The sequence below is a fragment of the Sciurus carolinensis genome, chromosome 4 (assembly GCF_902686445.1).
Source record: "Sciurus carolinensis chromosome 4, mSciCar1.2, whole genome shotgun sequence".
NCBI lineage: Eukaryota > Metazoa > Chordata > Mammalia > Rodentia > Sciuridae > Sciurus > Sciurus carolinensis.
The window spans coordinates 9,631,574-9,654,228 of NC_062216.1; the positions used below are offsets into that span (position 1 = coordinate 9,631,574).

At 42.9% G+C, this 22,655-nt stretch overlaps 1 protein-coding gene across 4 annotated transcripts in view; it reads right to left on the reverse strand.

The window, feature by feature from the left end:
- Positions 1-1,491: 1,491 nt before the first annotated feature.
- Extl3 (exostosin like glycosyltransferase 3) overlaps positions 1,492-22,655 on the reverse strand; it is a 123,644-nt gene continuing 102,480 nt past the window's right edge. For all 4 annotated transcript variants that reach the window (XM_047549969.1, XM_047549968.1, XM_047549970.1 and 1 more), the window contains exons 4-7: positions 18,797-18,924; positions 13,676-13,820; positions 7,606-7,734; positions 1,492-2,150 (exon numbers count right to left, since the gene is read on the reverse strand). In XM_047549969.1, coding sequence (XP_047405925.1) covers positions 1,941-2,150; positions 7,606-7,734; positions 13,676-13,820; positions 18,797-18,924 — 612 coding nt within the window. In that variant the 3' untranslated portion in view covers positions 1,492-1,940. The remainder of the gene's footprint in view (positions 2,151-7,605; positions 7,735-13,675; positions 13,821-18,796; positions 18,925-22,655) is intronic.

Sequence of the window (22,655 nt, forward strand, 5' to 3'; positions counted from 1 at the left end):
AAGTCAAGGAAAGGGCAGTTAGAAAGTAGAGAACAGGGGGTCTGGACCCCTTTGCTGGCTGCCGAGAAGCATAACCAAATTTCCCAGGTAGCTGCCTTGGCAAGAGCCACAAGATGCCAGTGGGAATATGTGGAGACGCAGGCCTGGGAGCCCCTGGGCCTGTTGGGCAATGAGGAGCGCTCCCCTAGGCCAAGCCAGCCCTGGAGCTGAGTGGGATCTACAGGAAAGCGCCTGACTGTAACACAGTTGAAGAGAACCCATTTAATACACACAGGCCAAAGGAGAACATACCCCAAGAAATAGAAGCACAGGATGTCAAGGTCTAGGGAAGACGGAACTGGCTTAAGGCATGTGATGACCAGGACAGACCTGAGCTTTTGTTTGACCGCTGGAAACCTATGCTCAACTCCACTTCAGAAAGTGGGGCTCAGAATTAAAAACAGCAGTCATGGGTTAAATCCCCAACAAATGACACCAACACCCTCCTGAGTTCCCCCACTGCCACTGTGACCAAAATTAGCTTATTTCCCTTTCAGCCCAGGGAACAGAAATTAAACTGGTAGTGGAAATGTAAGGAGGTGTGAATGCCTGTTAAATTCCAAGGCTGGATTTGAACTGACCTAGCACATCACAGCCTCCCACTGTTCTAGTACACACCAAACCTCAGGGGGTCCTACAGCCAACCTAGCATTAGGGGTCCAAAAACCACAGGTAACAGGTGAAGGTCCAGACAGAGGTGGGGGGAGGTGAATTTCACCAAGGTATTTATCCAAGGCCAAGTGCCTTGCTGCAAGTCTTCCCGGCCAGCCGGGTGGGATCCTCAAAGGTCACGTGCATTATCCTACGCCAAAGCTAGCAGGCCCACAAACCAGCAACCACGTCTTCAGGTGTAGCCTGCACACTTTCCTGCATCTCATCCAAGAGAGTGTCTGAGGAAGCCTGCCTCACAGGCACATGCTGTCCCAGGAGCTGGCCAGCCACAGCCATTTGGCAGTGCAGGACTTACTCCTGCCCATTCTCTGCTGTTTTTTTCCTCTCTCTCAAACAAGGGAGAGAATGGGAGAGCAGGGATAAGTCCTGGGACAAGCTCTGGCCTAATGACAAATCCCAACCACTAGACCCAGCAGGTCGCTCACCATTTAGCTGCTCTCCATGGTGCAGACTGTCCCCAAGCTCCTGGGAGGAGGAAGTGGAGGAGGAGCTGAGTTACAGATCACTAGCTGGCAAAAGAAAGGGACAGGAACAGATCACAGATCTAGCCTTGGCCAAGGCTGGGTAAGAGGGCCAAGTCCATCCCTTTCTTTTTTCTGCACTCAGATGTCCCTGGGGCATGGGAGAGGTAAAGGATATGCCAGATAACACAAGGCCAGGAACCATTTCCTCCAAAATACAGAACACAAGGAGTCTGGTAGGTCCCCTCCCACAGAGGGAGGCAAAAAGTTCAAACTCCTCCTGCCAAATATATATATATATGTGTATATATATATATATATATATATATATATATATATATGTGTGTGTGTGCATACATATGTACATACACATACATGTGTATATATGCACACATATAAATAAGCCTTGAATGGCAGATCTGAAACTTTCTCTTTTTAAATAATAATTATTGAATTTAAAAACCACAAACTAGCTGTCCTGGGCTTATGAACTAGTGAGCGACTCTCCAGAGTCCCCATGGTCCTCAGTGTGCGCTATCAGTCAGTGCCCTGTGTGGAAGCCCTGGGTCTGATGACCAGGGTTCCAGGCCCAGTGTGGCCGACTTTAAGAAAAAGGCAGCTACTTCTTTTCCACTCTTCCTGCTGCCTCTCCCAGCAGAGGGTCTGGGCCACCCACCCAGTGGATGTCCCCAAGGTCCTTCATGCCTTGGGAACCTTGGGAGCCATCTCCCTCACTCTCCCTTCCTCTCCCCAAAACCTACAATGCCCCTAGATGAACTTGAAGCACTTGGTCTTGTCATGGGGCAGGCGGGTCTTGAACAGCACAGAGTCCACCCTGAACTGAGTATACAGGAGGGGCATATAGCCATACACCTTGACAAAAAAGTTGATACATTTGTGGCGCTCATGAAAGTGGGAATCGTCATGTGACAGGGCCTGAGGGCATCCTGGGCATCGGAAAGTCCACCGTGATGTCACCTGAGAACAGGGAAGAAAGAACACAGAGTAAGAACCACAATCTCACACTGACGGAAACCTTGCAGCTTTGCCAATCCAATGCCATTTCCAGTGAAGCACAGAACCAGCAGCCCCAATCATACAGGGAAGTCAGAAGCCGGACACCAGCCCAGGACCCTCTCCCACCATGTGCATGTGTAAAACATTAGTAAGGGGTACTTTCCAAATGACCTCAACTTAGTAATAGCAATGAACTTATATATAGTATTATTTGTCTCAGTAATTCTACCTCCAGTATTTGTCTTGGTTGCAAAGCAAGATATTAGTACAAGGTTGTTCATTTCATCAATGTTTTTAATAGCAAAATACTGGGAAAGTACCCAAAAATCAGAACTAGTTAAATGATTATAAAATACTATATATCCATTGATGGAACTGGAAAACATCATGCTCATGAAATAAGCCAGACTCAGAAAACCAAAGTCAAATGTTTTCTCTTACATGTGAAAGCTAGAAAAAAATAAGGAAAAGAAGGATGGGAGATCAGATACCATAAATACATAGGGAAGATCAGTGGAGCAGAAGATGGTGAAGAAATGTGTTCTTCTCAAGCTTAGAGAAGGGAAAGTCACCTCTGCGAATGTCACACACAAGGCTGAGGCTAGAATCTATACTACTTATGTGCCCTGCAAAGCCCCAATATGCTAATGTAGTTTACATAGGTTTCAAGAAGGCAGTGACACCAGGCACGGGAAGAAACAAATGCAAATTTTCATGGCACACAATCCCAAAAAACCAAAGGCCAGATATTCTCTATGAAATATGGATGCTAACCCACAACAGGGGAGGGTGGAGAGGGGAAGAATAGAAGTCCATTGGATTAGGCAACGGGAATAAGGGAAGGGAGTGGGGAAAAGGAATAGGAAAGACAGTAGAAGAAATCAGACACAGCTTTCCTAGTTACCACCAGGGTAACTCCAGATCATGTAGGATCCTAATTAGAAAAAGTTACACTCCATGTGTGTATAATATGCCAAAATACATTCTACTGTCATGTATGACTAAGAAGAACAAATAAGATTAAGTTAAAAGTTCATGGCACAAATTCAGGCCTCAAAGAACTACCTTGAATAAAATTCAAAAGAGTACAATCTCAATCAAAAGTCACAGAAAAGTGAATGAGTCACAAAGAGAACCTGCAGAAATAATAGAATCAGTGCCCAAAACACTGAACAGAATGATCAGTGACTATTAACAATTAATGCATATATTATGCACAATAAGAATTTGAAAGATACTTAAAGTTTGATGAAGAAACCAAGGACTATCAAAAAATGTTCATGGGCATAAAATAAATTGAACGATAGAAATAAAAAGTATGTAAATTAGACATTCAATGGTTGGGTGTGAAGAGAAAATTAGTAATAAAAAGGCACATCCAAAATTACTACCCAGAATGGAAAATATTGACAAGAATACAGGAAAGTATGAAAGAATTAAGGAACATGAAGAAACACTATATGATGTAATTCACATAAGTTCACCCAGGTAACCAGGCTTCTGGAACTGAGAAAGATCCATGAGTGAACACTCAGGAGATCTGAACAGAGGATGGGCTTTGATGATACAGTATGTCCACACGGGCTCATTAAATGTGACAAATATACCACGCTAGAGTAAAGAGATATATAATAATTCTATGCTTTCCAATAAATCTATTTTAATCTCTTTTAAACAAAATATTTTAAATGAAAAATGCATTTAAGCTAGGCGCAGTGGCACCCACCTATAATAATTCAACCCTGTCTCAAAACAAAACAAAAAAATTCTTAAAAAGGGCTGGGGATGTAACTCAGTGGTAGAGCATCACCGAGTTCAAGCCACAATACTGCAAGTAAATGAATAAATAGAAGCTGGCTTTCAAAGTAAGCTATAGTGTTTAAGGGTACAAATTTAGATGGTAAAAGTACCAAGAAAAACAAGCTCTCCTCTCACCCCTAGCAGCTGAGTCCTGCGGGTCCACAGGCAGGACCAGTCACTGCCCTTCCACCAGCCTTCACTGAGATAGGAGCCGGCCTCAGGACGGTGGATAAGAACGTCATCCAGCAGCGCCTCTGGCCATTCCACTCTGCTCTCACCAAACCTGAACTCCCTCCTCATCCCAGACACCAGAATCCAACCTTGGAGGAAGTCCTTTAACCTATAAATCACTTCATTCTACGAGATTTTATAACCAGTTTTTACTGGTGCAGTGGTTTCTACATGTCTTAAATCATGTAACCCATCAGTAAAAACATTGATACTGTCCCCAATATATTTTGGATGCACACATATATGTATGTTATACACACACACACACACACACACATATATATGTATACATAAAACTGCATTCCATAACATACAAAAAAGGAAATTAATATAAACCAAAGTTTGAACGTATACATATTCAGTCCTATGGATTATGTTTCACATGGGAACATTCCAGAGAACTCAGTCTAAGAAATGTGCTTGCTGTACTCAGTAACAGCAAGGAAAATCCTTAGTAGATGCTGAGAACTTGTGACCACAGAGAACGAAGATCAGGCGGATGCTTTCCCCGCCTCCCCTCTCTAGTCCTTCACACTGAACCCCATTACTTCTCAGTGGTTTCTAAATGAGATTTTAATCCTTTATTCTAAAGGAAGCCTAACTCCATACGGGTCTTTCCCCTCCTTGCAAAAATAACAGATTAACTCCTTTTTCTTTAAGTCAATATTGTTAAGACACTGAACATGACTGAAAGAACACTGCTAACCCAGTCAAACCTAATTCAAACAAGGAAGAAGCTGAATCATCCTATTTCAAACAAGTGAAAATTTGATGAAAAGGGGAAATCACACTAAATCTGCAGATAAAACAGTACCAAATACTATTTAAAAATTAGGTAAACAAATAAAACATTTCTTCCTTGCTGGTTCTATACTATGAAATAAATAGACCAGAATTTGAAGGGATTAACTCAATTTGAAAATTCTTAATTTATTGAGTATTTGATGTTAAAAAGTCGTATCAATCTTGAATTGTTCTTACATTTTGGTAGGACTGAGGAAATTCACTGAGATGATATATTTTTGAAGTTTTCACTTGGTAAGAGTTATGTACAGCCAGGTGCAATGCCACACACCTATACTCCCAGCTACTAAGAAGGCTGAGGCAAGAGGATCGATCACAAGTTCAGACCAGCCTGGACAACTTAGTAAGACCCTGTTTCAACATAAAACTAAAAGGTTGAGAATGTAGCTTTGTGCTTACCCACCATGTGTAAGGCCCTGGGTTCAAGCACCAGTAACACAAACACACACACACACACACACACACACACACACACACACACAGAGTTATGTATACCATGCCTATTATTTCTCTCACTCTACACCAAAAAGATGACTTAGCTAAGGAAACACTAGCCTAATAACATAGTAGACACACAAGTTTCTAAGTGCTCAGGTGAATGCTGCTACTGTTTCACACCTAATCACTCAGATACTTCTGAAATATCAAGAATAATGTCTTCTGATGTCCTACAGAGGAATGAGAAAAAGCTTGCATCTTGTCTGAAGTATAGTCACAAAAGGAACAAGAATAGGAAATTTCCCCAGTCATTAATTTCTTTATGAGATTACAGGGTGCCATCCATGACTAGCAAATAAAACCAGGCTTGGTTGAGCCATTACACACAGAAATCTGGCTCTCAGGAACTGACAGTCATGAGAGACTGTTTCAGATGGTCTAAAGCATGCGGTTCCCGTGCAGCATGGCTCACTGTGGGAATTTGCATGTCTCAGATGTGCCACATGACTCGCCCGCTACAGCAAAATGGCTTACCTCCACCCCACCGTTTCTCACAGAAGCTCCTCCTGGTCCCCCTTTACCTGTACAGCTATAAGTAAAGGAGAGGTGCACTTTTCCATCTTTGTTTGAGTCATATCCTTTAGCATGGCTCAATCCTTCCCACCCCCTGATTCAAAAGATAATTGTTTTTTCTATTAAACAAATTTCTTAACAATTAATTTACAGACGGCCCATCACTCTGACAACCCTTTCCCTTGCCCACTCTGGACGTGTGACAGGATGAGATCTTTGCCACTTTTTGTGGTCTTAAAGACCACAAAGAAATAGGTTTTTCATTGTTTAATACTGGATCTGCCACTGTACCTGGAAAATTATTGTTCTTATATGTATAGCCTGTGACCATTATTCAGAGACTTTTTTTAAGTCAACTATTTGATGCATTAGTTTACTTAGCGTTCTTTTGTGAGGCTTTACCACAAACCTCAGCATCAGAAGAAACTACATGGTGATCAGAAGTCAAGTAATAACCATGGGTCATACATGGCAAAAGGTTTGCTTGGATGTTCACTGGAGGCATGAGGCCCCCAAATGCATTTCTCTCCATCTTTCTTGTACTTTGTTGCATTGAATGAGGATCCACTGTGCTGTTTACCTCTAAATATATGATTTAAGTTATTAGAGCATGCTGATGGATACTTAATCTAGAAATTACCTACAAAAAGGAAGAATGAAATACGCACATGGTATTATTGACTCACAGCACAACACTCACAAAAGAAACTTTGCATCTTAACCCTTAATGGAGTGCTTTGTTGCCTGAGCCTGCAGTGATGGGGAAAAGGAGATGGAACCAAGTTTTCTGTGTGCTGCATGTGAATTTGGCTTATCCAGCCCAAACCTGGTCAGTAACTCCAGAACAAAAATCAGAATGCACACTTGCAGAATTCTGAGATTACTACTTTTGAGCAAATACCTTATACTGTACCTACTTATATGCCAGGCACCTCTTAGAGTTTTCCATGTGTTAACTCAGGAATTCTTACATTTCTATTTCATGGATACACCCACCCCACACCTCCCCACACTCCCATTTGGCAATCTGGTGAAGCCTGTGGACTCCTCTGAATATTTTTACATGCAAAAAATAAACTACATGGAATTACAAAAGAAACAAATCATATTGACATCAGTAATGTACATGCTCTTTTGTTAATGCCTTAAATAACCAAATGTAGGGAAAAGTTAATAACTACACAAATTCAAAGTAGTGATGAACTGAGCCTAATTTAAGAAATCGCAGCAAATCTATCATGATGTGAAAATATCTGATTTCTTCTAGTCACAAATCAGTTACAGCATACACACACACACACACACACACACACACGTAAATACTAAACTCCAGTTAAAGATGAGTAAAACTAAAGCTGCAACATCTTTCCCTCCAAGTTCCAAACCCTCAGAATATCCATCAACTTCAGGAGTAAAGAGCCCTGTTGTATCAACTCTAATCCTGCAGTCGAGCAGTCATCACCCACTCTCTGAGGGACCCTGGGCATGACGCCAGCATGGACTGCAGGGAGGCAAAACAAGTGAATTAAGTTTGTGTGCAAGCAACAGTGCCATAAGTAGCAGACCTCACCTTGATGGGGGGCTTCCGCGTGATGTGGGAAACAAGGAAGTTCATGGCGATGTCCTCGCAGTTGATGTATTCATCCACCATGTCTCGGATGGCCTGGGGCATCACATAAGAATACAGGTAGGCATAATACTGTCGGGAGAAGAAAAAGAATCGCATAGTCTGTTAGAGGACACAGTTCTTTGGCTTTCAGCAAAAATACACATGGATCTAGGGGCTGTCTGGAAGTGTGTGGTGGTGCTTGGGATGTGGCAATAACTGGGAAGCACTACTGGCCCTTGGGAGCTGGGGTCAGGGTTACAATCTATCTTGCAATGCAGATCTGCAATGAAGAATGACCCCATTCAAGCTGTTCTTGCTCTCCGCTTTAAGAAACAGAACTCCATGTGATTTCGTTGGTATCTCAGAAACACTGAAATCAATACAAAGCTTTGTAAAACCAAGTCAGACGCTGGTTCAGTTGAACAATATTCTACCTCTGACAGTGGTGATAAGAAATAAGACTGATTATCTCCTCAGACCTCAATAAGTCACAGAACAAGGAGACATTCACTCTCTCTGGCCTCACTAATGGTTTCTTGAATCTGACTGCTCCTCACCATGGCCACTGACTGCTCTCTGTTCCCAGCCATCACCACCTCCTGCCTGGCTTACCCACAGTCTCCCTGGTCCCTTCAATGGTTTCCCATCCCACCCAGAGGAACAGCCAGTCTTTAAAACACCCCAGAGAGCCAGGCACCATGGCACGCACCTGTAATCCCAGATACTTGGGAAACTGAGACAGAAGGTCACCCTGAGCAAGAAGGTGAGAACCTGGCTCACCTTTAAAGGGCTGGGTATGAAGATCAGTGATAAAGTGCCCCTGGGTTCAATCCCCAGTACCAAAAAAACAAGGGGCTGGGGTTGTGGCTCAGTGGTAGAGTGCTTGCCTGGCATGTGTGAGGCACTGAGTTCGATTCTCAGCACTGCATACAAATAAATGAATAAAAATAAAGGTCTATCACCATCTAAAGAAAAAAATCAAGTGTTTCATTTAGCACAATTTTCTTGTTCGATAAAGACTATCTAAGAGGCATGATAAAATATAAAATGATTATAAAAAATTTAACTTTCGAGGGTTGAATGAACATTAACTTTAGGAAGTGGGCAGGAAGTTCATTATCTCATAGGAAACACTCTAAGCAATGTCATTTCATTGAAATCTAAGAAACCTGGGGATTATTTTTTGACATTTACACTTCGATGTTTAAAGGTGAGTATAACAAGGTGCCTCTTTATAGGACTTTTTTTTTTTAGAGCAGTTTTAGTTCACAGCAAAACTGTGAACAAAGTACAGAGATTTTCCACATACTCCCTGCCCTCACATGCCTGTCCTCTCCCTTCCCACACTCCCCACACACGTGTGGTACATTCGTTATGATCAGTGACTAACACAGGCGCATCATCATTCCCAAAGTCCACAGTTTACATATAGGGCCCTTTTTTTCTTCCTCACATTTTTTAATTGGTGCACTATAGTTGTCCATAATAATGGGACCTGTTGTTACATATTCACACACCACACATTACAGCAAGACAATTTGGACAATATCACTCCCTGACACTTCCCCTTGATGCCTTTCCTCTATTGCTCTCACTTTGATTTCCATGACATCTGCCTTTATTTTCCTTTTTTCTCTCTAGCTTCCACATATGAGAGAAAACATACTTCCCCTGACCTGAGTTTGACTTGCTTAATATAAATGGTCTCTAGTTTCATTATCTCATAGGAAACACTTTCTTGGAAAATGCCACAATTTCATTGTTCTTTATGGCTGAATAAAACTGCATTGTGTATAAATACCACAATTTCTTCATTCATCCGTAGATGGGCACCTAGCTAGTTCCCTACTTTGGCTGTTGTGAATTGTGCTCTAAACATAGGTATGCGTATATCTCATATATATGCATTGTATTTATCTTCAGGATAAATACCAAGATGCAGTATAGCTAGGCTACGTGATGGTTCCATGCCCAGTCTTTTGAGGGACCTCCACACTGATTTCCATAGTGGTTGAACTAATTTACAATCCCAAAAAAGTGGGAAAGTCTTCCTTTTTCCCCACATTCTCTCCTGCATTCACTACCTGTGATCTTGTTGACTGTCGTTCTGACTGGTGTGAAGGACAATCCCAGGGTAGGGAATCTGCGATTCCCTAATTACTAATGATGTTGAACATTTTTTCTGTATCTGTCGGTCATTTGTATTTCTTCTTATGAAGTGTCTGTTTAATTAGTTTGCCCATTTTTTAATTGGGTTATCTGGCTTTTTCATGTAAAGTTTTTTGAGCTCTTTTTGTATTCTAGATATTCATCCTCTGACAAAAGAGTGCTACTGAAAATTTTCTCCCATTCTGTAGGTTTTCTCTTCACATTCCTAATTGTTTCCTTTGCTGTTCGGAAGCTTTTTAATTTGAAGCCATCCCATTTATTAACTCTTGGCATTATTTCCTGAACTTTAGGGGTCCTACTGAGAAAGTCATTGCTATATGCTGAAGTGTTAACCCTACATTCTCCTAGGAGTTGCATAGTTTCTGGTCTAATTCCTAGTTCTTTGATCCATTTTGAGTTGATTTTTGTGCAGAGTGAGAGCTAAGGGTCTAGTCTCATTCCTGTACATGTGGACAACCAGTTGTCCCAGTACCATTTGTTAAAAAGACTGTCTTTTCTCCAGTGTGTTTCTGGTGCCTTTGTCAAGGATCACATGACTGTATCTGTGTGGTCTGTCTCCATGTCTTCTATTCTGTACCACTGGTCTATGTATCTGTTTTTGTGCCAGTACCACACAGTTTCTGTTACTTTAACTCTGTAGTATAATTTGAAGTCAGGTATTGTGGTGCCCCCAGCATTGATTTTTTGGCTTAGAATTGCTTAGGTTATTCTGGGTCTTTTATTCTTCCAAATGAATTTTAGGACTGTTTTTTCTAGTTCTGTGAAAAATGTCATTGGTATTTTGATGGGGACTGCATTAAATCTGTTTATTGCTCTTAGTAATATGCTGGCCTCCGTTTTTACCACAGTCCATATTTTTTTTTGTAAAATATTCTGATTTTTTTAAAAGTTGAAAGTGGGGTAACACTGGGGGAGCAAAAGCATTTCTGTGCAACAAGTGAAGCTCCACGGCTATGAGTTTGTAAATTTTCCTCTAGATTTTCAAATAGAAAATCATTAAGGAAATTATTTGTTTATTAAAAGTAAAGGGAGGGGCTGGGGTTGTGGCTTAGCGGCAGAGTGCTTGCCCAGTATATGTGAGGCACTGGGTTCGATTCTCAGCACTGCATATAAATACATGAATAAAAGTCCATCAACATCTAAAATTTTTTTTTTTTTACATAAAAGAAAAGTAAAGAGATCTGACCATTAACTTTTAAAAAGCAATCAGTTTGAGAAGGCAGACTTACCAGCAGACAAGGTGTGAGTGAGCAGACACTAAACAGGGGCTCCCGAGATGAGCACTGGTTAGAGGTGGCTTCTCAGCCACCTGCTGTCCAACTCTACCATCTCACCACACTTGCAAGTCACAGCCCTCCCCAGGCCCACCAGAGTTTGGAAACACAAGGGCAAACTTCAAGAATGGACTAAGTACATGAGTGTCATTTATTAAATTTATTTTAAAAAGAAAAAAACAGCTGGAGATTTAATGACTTCGGAGGCTAGTTCGAATGTCTCTTAAAAAGAGAACTTTTTTTTTAATCCTAGGGACTGAACCCCAGGACACTTTCCCACTAAGCTACATCCCCAGTCTTTTTTCCCAGTCCTTTTTATTTTTTATTCTAAGACAAGGTCTCGCTAAATCGCTGAAGCTGGCCTGGAACTTGGGATCCTTCTGCCTCAGCTTCCTAAGTCACTAGGATTACAGCTATGCACCACTGCTACTGGCAATAAAATGACTTCCAAAGTTCTGTTTTATGTGATGTGCTAAGATATGAAATATATATGGAAGAAAACACCAGAAGAGTTGGGGAAGAGATTGGGAGCATTTTGGGGGAAAATTCAGTTTGAAATACCTGAAGGACATAAAGGAAACATCTTGAAAAAAAAATTCAATACACATGTACAAATCTCAGCAAAAGGTCACGGCTGGAATATAGATACGGAAAGCTTCAGTTTGTAAGTGCGAGGAAAAGCCGTGACACCTTCAGAGTATGAGAAGGCCTAGGAAGACACAAGGTCAGAAGGGCAGCACGCAGCAGCTAGACCCCTGGGCTCCTTCACCACTTAAAGGGTAGACAGCATGGCGGATGGTCTTCCTTGAGGACAACGAAGGCACCCACAATGACAGGTGGCATACAGTGGACACTGAGACAAAAGGAGCCAATGTTTTTGATGACTATTATGGTCTGGATTTTAATGTCCCTAAAAAGTCTTATGTTAGGTGATCCAGGAGTGTTTACATGTGGAAAGATTGAATTATGAGAACTTTAACTTCATCTGTGGATTAATACATTCGATGATTTGAATGCACTAACAGGAAGTGAGATATGGCTAGAGGAAGTAGGTCACTGGGGATATGCTGTTAGGAACTATATCTTGTCCTGGTCTGTCTGTCTGTGTTTGTCTGCCTGCCCCTCTCTCCCTCTCTCTCTCAGCAGCTTTCCTCTGCAACATCCCTTCCACCATGATGTTCCACCTCACTTCAAGTCCACAGCAATGGAGCCCCAGGTGACCATGGACTGAACCTTGGAAACCATGAGCCCCAGATAAACTTTTCCTCCTTTAAGTTGTTCTGGTCAGGTATTTTGGTCACAGGGACAAAAAACTACCTACCACAATGACTGAGTGAATGAGCAGAAGGCTGGTAGATGGCAGCAACAAAACAGATCACAAGCCCCCAATGAGACTTTTGATATTAGTTGAGAGGTCAGCATCCAGAAGCATCATGGGTAAACAATGAAAATGCTCTCTATACCTTCCTCTAAAAAAACAAATGCGAGGAAACAAGTCAGCTCACAGCCTACAGGGCATTGCTGAGAGAAAACAATGTCCTCAAGAGAAGAGCCAGGTTGGATCAGGTGGAGGGATGGTGGGGCATTCTGTGCAGGGGGCAGTAGAGGGGAACTGCTCACTCAGAGTCTGGTAGAAGCCTCAGCAGGCTGAGGACAGGGCAGCACACTCAGCAGAAATACCATGCAAGCCCCCATGTCTATTTTAATCTCCTGGTAGTCACATTTTTTAAAAGTAAAAAGACGGTTAGAGGCACAGCTCACTGGCACCATTCATGACTGGCATGCTTAAAGCCCTGGGCTTGACTCTAGCACCACCAAAAGAAAAAAAAAGTAAAAATTAGTATTTTCTGTACACAGTATATCCAAAATAATTTCCCTTCATCATGTTATCAATGTAAGACGTTATTGAGATATTTTACATTTAGACCTGGTGTACACTTCACTCTTAGAGCCCATCTCAACTCTGACCAGTCACTTCTCAGATGTTCATTAGCCACATGTGGCCACATATGGCCAGTGACTACTTTAAAAGAGAAACAGAAGGAAGATGGGTCAGGAGCAAAAACACAGCACAACACAGTGCTAACAATACGGGAGAGGTTCGATGACTGAAGGGGTGCACACTTTGGGTGTTCAGTGAAGATCAGGATAGGAGACCTGGGGAAAGTGACAAGCTGAGGAACTCAGGCAGAACTGGCAGGGACAGCAGTGGTCACTCCGAGTCAGAAGAGTGCCAGGTTCAGCCTGCTGATGCAGGGCTTGTCTGGGACGGCGATGCTGAAACTGGAAGCTGTCTAACAGCTCCTTTAGCACAGGCTCTGTATTGACACAGAGGGAGTGCCTACACCCGGAGAGAGAAACTGGTCTTCACAGCCTGCATGCAACTGTACAGGCAGCCCTCATCCTAACTTTTTATCCTACAGTCTCTCTAAGCATGCTGACTGGAGTCTTTAAAAATAAGAATAACTCACTTCTAGCACAGAAGAGCCAAAATAAGAAGCAGGAGGAGAGCTAACGTGAGGATGGAATTTTACTACCAAAGATGCAACTGCTACCAAGAGGATGCCACTGTAACCAGCTTGTCTTACCTTGTGGAAGAAGGCAGCACCTGTCAGCACCATGGACAGCTCACAGGAGTAGTTGGAGTTGTAGAGCCAGGACTGGTGAGGGATGTCCCATGCATGGTACCGGCCAGGAAAGCCCACAATGCGGTCCCGTGCTTCTCTCCACACCCTCAAAAACACAAGCACACACACACCTGAGTACGCAGCTCTTGAGCCATCAGGAGCACTCAAAAGGAGTGCCTTCACCTTGCAGGCTCTCTGGCCCTCGCCTTTTACTTTTTTTTTTTTTTTTTTTTTAATAAAATCAATCACAAGCCACATAGGATAAAAAGAAATAAACCATATCATATGCAGCCTCCTTAATAAGCACTGCGTACTACCCCACTAATTTATGACAGCCAGCATCTCTCCAGTCCTGAGGTGGGAATGGGTCTCCAGAATGTGGCATGTACAGTGATCTCCTAAGCAGCAAGAAGAAGAGATCCATTTCTATTTATTTGCATTTAATTTTCCTTCTTTAACAAGGCTTCCTCTTAATGAGCACCAGGCATGAGTTCAGTAAGGCACACGCTCCGTCATTTTCCTGTGCACATTCTTTTCTTTCTCTCAGAGGGTCCACAGTGAGGGTCCACTGGTCTGACCACAAGAGACTCAAGTGCACAGTCCTGATTCCTAAACTGAGCAGGGCTGTGGGAGAAACCTGTATAGTAAGAAGTGCTCTGCAGACCCATTCAAATGAGAGGTTCCAATAAATCCAAGAAGTAAATTGAGAATTCAGGGTGTTACAGTATGTTTGAAAAGTTTCAAGAGAAACTTCTATAGCATTTCCAAATTTATAGGCAAAGTAAAATAAATAAAACCAGTCCTCAAACAGGCTGAAATTGGAGAGCTGAAAGACATCAGCTCCACCACAGCCAATAGGATTTAGAAGGTCTTCAGGAGATTCAAGCTGCCTAAGAAACACCACCACCCCTTACAAGAGGCTTCAATTCCTGAACCAGAAGATTCCACTTTAAAGAGTTCCTCTCAGGCTCGGGACATAGCTCAGCTGGTAGAGTGCTTGCCTGGCAAGCACAAGGCCCTGGGTTCAATCCCCAACACCGCCAAAAAAAAAAAAAAAAGAGTTCCTCTCCTAGTAAGTTTGAGGACAACTAATCTAGTCCAACAGATGACAAATCACAACTCCTATTACAATAGCCTTACATGTAGGTTTTTTTAGACAATTGATAATTTTTTGATTGTGGCAAACTATACAAACAAAATCTGCCATTTTAACCTTTTAGGGATGTGTAGTTCAGTGGCTGTGCAACCACCATCACCACCTACATGCGGAACTTTCATCTTCACCAAATGAAACTCTGTCCCTTAAACACCGACTCGCCACTCCCCTTCCACAGCCCCAGGCACCCACCCATTCTACCTGCCTCTATGGATCTGACTTCCAGATGCCTCTGCTCAGTGGAATCAGAGTACGACTTCGTGTTCACTATCTGAGGACTGCAGATGCTGCCCTGATCACTCACTCTGCTGTGTGGACGTATGCCCCACACCACCCGCCCCACATCTGCCTCCTGCCTGGCTGCAGAAGTTTGAGTCTATCAAGATCCACCTTTTGCCAGAGGGAAGAGTTCTTATACTTTCCCTTTCACTTCAGACCTTAGTCTGTTTCATTCTCATTCAGGTGAAGTAAGTAAACTGAGGAGGTTAATAAGAATAAGCCTTCAGATCAAAGGATGCCCAAACGAGAAGAGTCAGGGTGGGAGAGGTTAGGCGGAACCAGTTCCATTACCTGAGGCTACACCTCAGATTTCAAATGACTGTTAAGAGAGCATTAAAAGGCTTCCTGTTATTTTCTCACCACTTGGAAATCTGCTGAGAAATGGCACGGAAAAAGTCAAAAGTTTTCATAAATTGGAAGCTGCAAAAGACAAGTAATACCAGTCTCTAAATAAACTTCGAGCTCATGGAAGCTGAGCCTCTTTATCTAAATCATTCTTGGGAGTGAGAGGTGACTGTCAGCTCTCCTGTGAACACCCATGGCTCTGTGTACAGCTCCAAGGCCCCTCCAAAGGTTCTACACTGCCATGATACATTCCCTCTCCCCACCACCTACAGCAACATCTGCATAGCAAAGGCATTCTGGAATCACGACATGGCTTTCTTCTTTCATACAGGCAGATAGCCATTTATTTTTGTGTACAAGGGAACACATCCAGTTTAGCAGAAATTTTTTTAAACCACAGACAGCAACAGACTTGCTTCAACAATCTAGTAGGCCAAAGGAATTGTGAGAGGCTGGTGGGGAGAGAAAGAATAGACGTTCTAATGTGTCAGAAATATGTGGAGTCGTTCTTCATAAGTGGATATAAGACACACACAGCAATAAAGCTGGGGCTTTCATCTGCACCTCTGCACTCACAGACCTAAGCCAAGGAAACCTGAGGGTAGGCAGGTCAGGGAGACCTCCAGCAAACAGAAGGGAAGTACAGCTGCACTGCAGAGAAAGAGCTCTCCATCTGCAATCCAAACTCAATTTGCACAAGAACCTCCAGGAAATCTACTCCAGAGCTTCTCAAACTAGCTGAAATACACAACTAATTTTTCCCAACATATTGTGAACTTTTGTAAAATACAATAAAAATGAAATGCATACCTTTGCTTCCTGGCTGCCATGAGGCGAGGAGCTTTGCTCCACCACACCCTTCCCTCCAAGATGTTCTGCTCAGTCAAGTCACCATGGACTAAAAACCTCAGAAACTAGGGGGCTGGGGAGATAGCTCAGTCGGTAGAGTGCTTGCCTTGCGAGCACAAGGCCCTGGGTTCGTATCCCCAGCACCCAAAAAAAAAAAAAAAACCTCAGAAACTATAAGTCAAAACAAATCTCTCCTCCTTTTAAAAATAAATATATAAACTGCATGGTTTCTAAAATATGACCAAAAGTACAAAGATAACAAAGCTAACCTGGACTTCATCAATATATAAAACTTTGTGCTTCAAGGGCACAAAGTGAAAAGAGAAACCATCAACTGAGCAAAACTATTTGCAACTCTTATCTGATAAGGGACTTGCTTCTAGAATACACAGCTTTACAACTCGATAATAACAGGATAAATAGTGCCAACAAAGTGGAACAGGATCTGAACAGACATTTCTCTTCTCCAAAGAAGATATGCAAATGGGCAACAGGTCACATGCAAAGAGGCTCATCATTAGTCATTATAAAAATAAATAAAATTAAAATGAGCTACCACTTCATACCAACTTATGATGGCTAGAAATAAACAGAAAAGAACAAGTATTCATAGGAATGTGGAGAAAGTGGAGCCCTCGCACACTGCCGTAAGAACGTAAAATGATACAGTGCTTTGGAAAGCAGTCTGGAAGGTCCTCAAAAGGTTAACACAACTGCCCTGTTATCAGTCATTCCACTCACAGGTATAGACTCTAGAGAAATGAAACGTTCATACGAACACTTGCACATGGATGTGTGTAGTAGCATTATTGGTAACAGTCAAGAAGTAGCAAAGACCCAAATGTTCATCAGTGGATGAATGGACAAAGTGTGGTCTATCCCATCAAAGGCAGGAAGCACTGGCACATGCTACTAGACCAATGAACCTTGGAATCATCAGGTTAAGTGAAAGAACCAGTCACAAAGGCCACTTCCTGCGTAGTTTCACTTACATGAATGCCCAGAATAGGCAAGTCATAGACACAAAGCTTAGTGGCTGCCTAGAACTTAGAAGGGTGGGAGGAAAATAGAGAGGGGCTGCTCATGGGCACAGGGTTTCTTTTCTTTTAAATATTTATTTTAGTTGTCCATGGGCCTTTATTTATATTTATATATGTATTTATATGCAGTGCTGAGAACTGAACCCACTGCCTCACACATGCTAGGCAAGCGCTCTAACACTAAGCCACAACCCCAGTCCCAGCACAGGGTTTCTTTTAGTGGTGATGAAATTTTCTAAAATTGTAGTGATTACACTAAAAGCCCCTGAATTATACATTAAATGAGTAAAACATATAAAAATTATGTTCAGTAAACAATACCAAAACATGAACTGCAAGAAAAGTTATCACACACTTGATGTCACAGCAATGTCAAACTGCTTTAAAAGTTTCTAAAGGCTCACCCTCAATTTTTGCACTTACCTCCCTGTGGATATGTAACAGACTGACCTAACCCACACACCAGTTACCTGTAACATTCTCGGCTGAGACGCTTACGCCATATAGCATGTGTGTACTGAGATTCAAGAAAACAGCACAGCACAGCGGTTGAGTGAATTCTGGAGTCACACAACCCTGCATTTGAATTCCTGCTCTGTCTGCCACTAACTTTCTGGCTCTGTGGCTCTGTTCTCTGCTATCTCCATTTACTCCTTTATAAGGCGGATATGACTACAACTTAAATTCTAGGAGTTCTGAGATAAACCAAAGTGCTCAGCTAGTCCCCGGCACACAATATGGGCACCACAAATGTCAAGTACCACCGCCACCAACACTACCGCCACCTTCTCCTCCTCCCTCATCTTTCTACTACCCTACTGCACCTCTTTTCCCCTGCACCCCACCATGTTCCCAGGCCCAGGATTCTGTACTGCTTCAACACACAGCAACACGCTCCTTCTACCTGCCTGAGAGTTGGTTCCCATTTCTCTGTCGCAAGGTTTGGATTTTTTTGAGAGAATATCCCTTGCTTCTATTCTAAGCCTACAGGGTTTGGGGTTAAGAATGATACACTGGGGCTAGGGAGATAGCTCAGTCGGTAGAGTGCTTGCCTTACAAGCACAAGGCCCTGGGTTCGATCCCCAGCACCCAAAAAAAAAAAAAAAAAAGAATGATACACCTGCAGCTCCAGGAACAGGTGAGTAACCCTGGTCCAGCCAATCAAAAAATCCCATCTCCCTGGCCTCAGGGAAGAGCCTATGTGAGAGCAGAGGAGCAGAGCAGAGCTGGGGAGGACAAGAAATGGAGTCCAACACCAGAGTCCCTGGACAGACACGCTGGCATTAGTCCTTTCTACCTCCGAGGAATTCTCATCACTGTCAGCCAAGAAATCCATTCTTCTCCCTAATCTAGGCCTGAGTTGGTTTTCTATCACTTGCACACTCAAGTGTTCTTGATTGAAAAAGTCCTCACCGAAACCCAAACATGATTTCATCATGGCGGAGGTGAGCATCATCATCAATGGACAGGATGGCCTCTGTTTCAATCTCATTCCAGGGCAAGAATCGATTGTTCAAACTGTTCTTCTCAGTACGGACCACCTGGAACAAGGGAAAAACACAAGAAATCAATGCTGCATTACAAAGCAGATCCAAAACTGTCCTTAGGTCCAAGAAGACTAGCTAAATCTAATGACTTATTTGGCCTGACTACCTACCACTTGTAAAATCAAGCATATACCTTTCAGAAATAATAACTGCCTTACAGTTCAAAAACTGTACAAGGATTTCACATCTAAACTTTATTCATTGTTAACCAATTTTCTTGTGAAACAAACTGATGCTGAGGATTCTCCAGCTAATACGACCTACGGAGATTAAAAATATCCTTCCCAGAGAACACGAGGTGGCAGAGTGGACCTGGGAGTCTAGTTCCCAGCCCCAAGTCCTCCAGCCTGCCCATAAATTCTAAAACAAACTTAGAAATCCCCCAACTTTGAGGCTTTTGGGAGGAATATAAAACAAGAAAAAAAAGGCACAGCCTATCCTTTTTGATCTACCTGGGGGTTGAGATCAGTCACCTCCCCTCAGTGCCCACCTACATGCTGACTGCACAGACCAAAGCTTGCTTCCTTCTCAAACTAGACCTGCTCAGTGAAGCAAAAAGCCACATCTTCTGTCCGTGAAGTCAATCCTAAGCAAAGTGATCCATATATGCAAGGCAGCATCTGCTTCATAAAACAAGGGTTGGTACCTCAAAGGGTAGAACAATATTATAAACAAAAAAAATTTATCTGAACCATATCTCAGATAAGCACAGTTTACCTCCAGTGAAGTTGGTAGCTTTGTTATTCACCTTGCCATGTGAGTCTCAAATCGTTAATGACCGCAGTCAGTACGTGGACAGCTCAGTTTATTTTTATAGAATTTTTAGTCAATTAGTCCCAGTGATGGGGAACCATCATTTTATTCTCAAGAAATGAAGAGCATCTCAGGGAGAAGGGTCTTTTTAGAAAGCCAGGGGCATCATCTTACTGTCAACGACAGACACTTCCCTTGTGCTGAAGATAACGTCTACCTGGCTTGGTGTGTCAACTGTACCCAAAGTGGTTTGAAGGTTCTCCCATGGCCAAACCATCAAGCTCGGCCCACCTTAAAACACCTCTCCTTTCCCTGTACAAAAGCAGTCTCCCCCAGAGACCCCTCTGCCCATAGATGCCTCCTGTCACACCCTCTGCTCGTCAGAATGAGTCACTTCTATGTTCTTGAAGCCGAGTCCTCATACTTGAACTAATTCAATCTAGCAGATTTAGGAGCTAATTAATTCAAAGTCTGAAGGGCCCTGGAGTTGACATGGTCCACTGTTGCTTTAATCATGAACAAACTGACACCCAGAGGGACGACACAGCTAGTGGCTTCAAGAGCTGGCTTCTCGCTGTGCTCCTCACTCCGGCCCAGTCCTTCCCTGCTAAGCTGAGGCCAACTTTACTAACTTCTTCACTCCAAAGTCACCATGGAAACTGTATTCCTAATGTACACGCCATCCATTATGTGAAATAACTGGTCACTTGGAATGTATTTTACCTCAGCCCCACAGGAGTTCCTGCCCAATCACAATGAAGAAGGATCTGCAGCAGGTATGCTGCTGCAGATACCAGATGTCAGAGTCAAGCAAGAGGCACCAAAATCTATCTTGCCCCGAAGCATGTTTGACTTGCACAAAACCCTGAGTCTGTGGTAGAAGGCCTAAGCTAGGACTCAGCAACCGAACCAAGCTGCTGAGGCCCAAGCCAGGAGGAGAGAGCAGCCAGGAGGGAGCCTGCAAGTTCCCATCTCAGCAGCTGCTGGCTCCCCAGGGAGCACCATTTGGCAAGTTTTATTAAGACATCCAATTTCAGAAATGTAAAAACATAAATAAGGTCCACCTTAGCTGTTCAGACTCCTCCAATGCACCCACCCCACCACTGACTCTTCATTCCTAACACACCTAGCATTCGCTTCTCACCAAATGGGATTCTGCCAGTTTGCTGAACAAAGCATCTTAGCTGGAGCAGTGGACAGTCATAGCTAAGTCTGGCAGGGAAGACACACCTCGTAAAGTAAAAAACTGAAAAACTCAAAGCCTGAATATTCACATGTAGATTATCAACTTTGTGGGCTAATCTCCACGAGGATTATCTACAGCTGAATTAGTGATCAGAAAACAGCACAGCCAGAGCACCCTGTGTTATCCACAGCCCAGTGACAGTGACATCACTGGAACTGTGAGACAGAACCAAGGCCCTGAGCAGCCCTGTTGGGATCTGTATTTCAGAAGACTCACATGACTGCTGTGCACACCAAATTTTGAAAAGTATTAGTGCAAAGGGAAAAGTACAGCTTTGGAGTCAGGAACATGGGCACCCGACAGCTACAACACCACGGCATTATGCTGTCCACAAAAACTGAAGTTATTTATAAGACAAACTTAACAATCCTACAGGCAACCAAAATGTGAAAAGGAGAAACAAAAAAACCTAATATAATCATGATCTGACACACCTGAAATAATCCAACTGGTTTACAAAATGAACCAAACCAAGAGAACCTACTTATTTTTATAAGACCTGGGTGGAGCCATAGAGATAGAGGAGCAACGTGGTGTTGTCTAAATTATGCCACCAATTTTTTTAGTAAGCTTATTAAAATCCATCACTTGGGTATCAAGAGGCAAGGAAGCAACAACCACCACTGATTCTAGGAACAGTATACCTCGGACCTCTGCTCGCCCTGGTGCACCTTCCCTGGACCAGAACTGACAGCAAGATGTTCAGGTACAGAGAACCGCATTTTAACCATCAGAGTAGTCATCGGAGAAACGAAATGTGGTAGCATTTACAGAAACACAGCATCAATACTGCAGCTTTTCTGTGGTTGGCTGACCAACAACCGTGGTCAGCGCGAGTCTGCTGTAAGGACTGAGAGCAGGGACGGTGATGGGCTAAGTGGCCAAGGGCTTGCCTCGCAAGCAGGCAGCCTTGGGTGCACAAGGAAAAGACAGGAAATTCAGAGCAGGGGTTTTCCAGCAGGAGTGGCCCCCTCACACCCACCAGGGGACATCTAGCAATGTCTGCAGACATTTCTGGTTGTCACAACTAGGAAGGAGGCTGAGCTATTTGGGTGGGAAGAGACCAGAATGCTGCTAAATTTTACAAGGCAAAGGACAGTCTTCCCCTGGCAAATGAAGAATGATCAGTCTACAATGTCACTGGTGCCACCACTGAGACACCTTGATTGAGTTGGTCTCCAAAAGACAGTAAAGCAATCAGTATTTCAGGAATAACTGAAGTTCCTTATCCAAGGACAACACCTCTTCCCCATAAACACAAGGGTCTGCCCTTACAAACTTTGCAAATATAAACTAAAGTTCAGGTGAGGTAAGGGAGGAAGAGGGGGGATTTCTTTCAAGTTTCACTTCAAAGCTATGATGCTTAATGCCAAGACAAAAGCGCAACTAAATAACCATTATTGGTTTTGGCACCAAAATCAGGACAAAAAGACTCCACATTTCTAAAGGCAGACACAGAGATCGGCATCAGCTGATCAGGAGTTTGAGAAGAGCTGAGAGAATGTAAAAGAAACTGGTCAACAAGAGGTAGTGCCTGACATTTAGGAAAAATTGTCATCTTTAATGACATTGTTCAGTTTCAAATTAGAACAGCTCCCACCCCAACACTGCATTTCTTGGTGATATTACAGCACTGTGCTACCAGAGACTTTATGGTCACACTTTGGTAACTTGTGAACCTGAAGAATGACTTGCAAAGTAATGCTCTAATCACTAGTATGACATT